Below are 2,058 nucleotides of genomic sequence, written 5' to 3' on the forward strand. Positions count from 1 at the left end.
AAAAAAAAAAACAAAAAACGAGAACGACACATATTTACACTGACAGAAGAAACGTCTCCAGTGACAGGAGAGATCGTCGCGGCGCCGGAGCGGGTTGGGACGGAATTCGCGGTGACCCAGGCACTGACTGGCACGCGCGGCTGCATGCGGGCACCGAGGAGCTGATGGAACGAGCGCGTGGAACGCCGTTCACGCTGAGCTCCAAACTCTACAAGGAAGCCCCGAGATGGAGAGGATGAAAAACAAGGGCAAGATTCACTCTGGAGTCCCTTCGAGCCGCAGGAAAGGGAGAGGCGGCGCGCCGGGCTGCCTGCCCGGTGGCTGTGAGTTGAGATTCGCTGAACACCGGGCACAGCGGCCGCTTGGAGAAGCAGACGCGCGGCTCATTCGGGGAGGGCGCGAAGGTGTTTCATGGGGGCGGCGCAACCAGCTTCTGAAGTGGGAGTACAGGGATTGTTTCCAGGATTAGCAGCCATGAAGGGGGTGGGGGTGCAGGCTGGATACGGGGCCATTCTTGCGGATTGGCAGCCAGTTTGGGCAGCTCGGTTGGAGGGGTTGTTCTCCAGTATTACTGGCCATAGTTCGGGCAGCCTGGACTTTATGGGGGAATGCAGGGATTGTTTGGAGCAATCAGCACCCATAGGCTGGGCAGGCTCGATTCTTTTTTGGGGGGTGTCTTGCTATGTTGCCCAGGCTGGACTCAAATTCCTTGGCTTAAGTGATCCTCCCACCTCCTCAACCTCCCAGTGCTGGAATTACAGGCGTGAATTGCTGCACCCAGCCTGCTCAGTGACGTTGATGCTAGCAAGATTCCATCTTATCTATGGAAAACGGAAGCACAACAGGTGAAGTTGCCTGCCAAGTCAGCCAGCTGGTAAGTGGTGGCACTAGAATTAGATCCAGGCGGTCAGGTTCCAGCATCTGGGTCTCTGGGCACAGGCAACAGAGTGTTTGTGGAAGAATGCAGAATGTGGCCTTGGGGTGGGGGAAGGTAAGAGGAAGATTGTAAGAAAATGTCATCTCCTGACTGAGGAGGAGTTCACATCTCCTCCTTCCCCAGGCCTTACACGATGGACTTCCCAGCCTTCTTCAGGAGGCTGCACTCATGAGGAGGCAGTCCTGGTTCTGCTAATAAAGCCTTGGCCACTGGATGGGGGCAAGATGAGGCCACAGGGCTGTCCAGGCAGGTTGGGACAGGTTCTGTTCTTCAGTCAGGAAGGGGTCTTCATCAAAGCCCAGGAAAAGTCACTGACATTTCCAAGTCACAGTTCTTTAATTTGTATTTTTGTAGAGATAGGGTCTTGCTTTGTTGCCCAACCTGGTCTCAAACTTTTGGCCTCAAGTGATCCCCCTGTCTCAGCCTCTCAGTGTTGGGATTAGGGGTGTGAGCCATCATGCCCAGCAAAGTTCACAGTTTTCTGTTTTTGTTTTTGTTTTGAGACAGAGTCTTGCTCTGTCACCCAGGCTGGAGTGCAGTGGTGCCATCTCAGTTCACTGCAACGTCTGCCTCCCAGGTTCAAGCGATTCTCCTGCCTCAGGCTACTGAGTAGCTGGGACTACAGGCGTGAGTCACCACACCCGGCTATTTTTTGTATTTTTAATAGAAACGGGGTTTCACCATGTTGGCCAGGCTAGTCTCGAACTCCTGATCTCAAGTGATCCACCCACCTCAGCCTTCCAAGAGGCGTGAGCCACCGGGCCCGGCCAGGTTCACAGTTCTTTATCAGTCTCAGTGGGACAGAGCTAGTTGAGAGGAAACCTCTCTCAACACAAAACCTCCATTTTTGTGTGAAAAGGCAAGCATACTCACCAGGAGAATGAGACAGCAAAGAGACATGGCAGTGGAATTTAGGAAGCTGAGAAGCCTGCTGCCACAGAGAGAGTCCTAGCCCATCCTGGGGAAAGTCCCACAGCAAGCCCATTTGTACCAACAAATCCCAGAGGACTAGGATCCAGAGCTCCTGGGAACTTCTGAAATCAGGTGTTGGGCTGGGGCAGGAGGACTGTCTGGATGCCACAAGATGGGGAGAGGAAGAGCTCTTCCTGCTGGGGGCTCCC

At 54.0% G+C, this 2,058-nt stretch overlaps 1 protein-coding gene across 1 annotated transcript in view; it reads right to left on the reverse strand.

Annotated features, from left to right (window-relative positions):
* The window catches only part of FXYD4 (FXYD domain containing ion transport regulator 4), a 26,827-nt gene extending 26,248 nt beyond the window's left edge, over positions 1–579 (reverse strand). Inside the window, exons 1-2 of the mRNA XM_011953811.1 lie at positions 505–579; positions 129–208 (exon numbers count right to left, since the gene is read on the reverse strand). Of these exons, the coding sequence (XP_011809201.1) occupies positions 129–208; positions 505–579 (155 nt within the window). The remainder of the gene's footprint in view (positions 1–128; positions 209–504) is intronic.
* Between the last annotated feature and the right edge of the window lie 1,479 nt (positions 580–2,058).

The sequence above is a fragment of the Colobus angolensis genome, unplaced genomic scaffold (assembly GCF_000951035.1).
Source record: "Colobus angolensis palliatus isolate OR3802 unplaced genomic scaffold, Cang.pa_1.0 Scaffold370, whole genome shotgun sequence".
Taxonomy (NCBI): Eukaryota; Metazoa; Chordata; class Mammalia; order Primates; family Cercopithecidae; genus Colobus; species Colobus angolensis.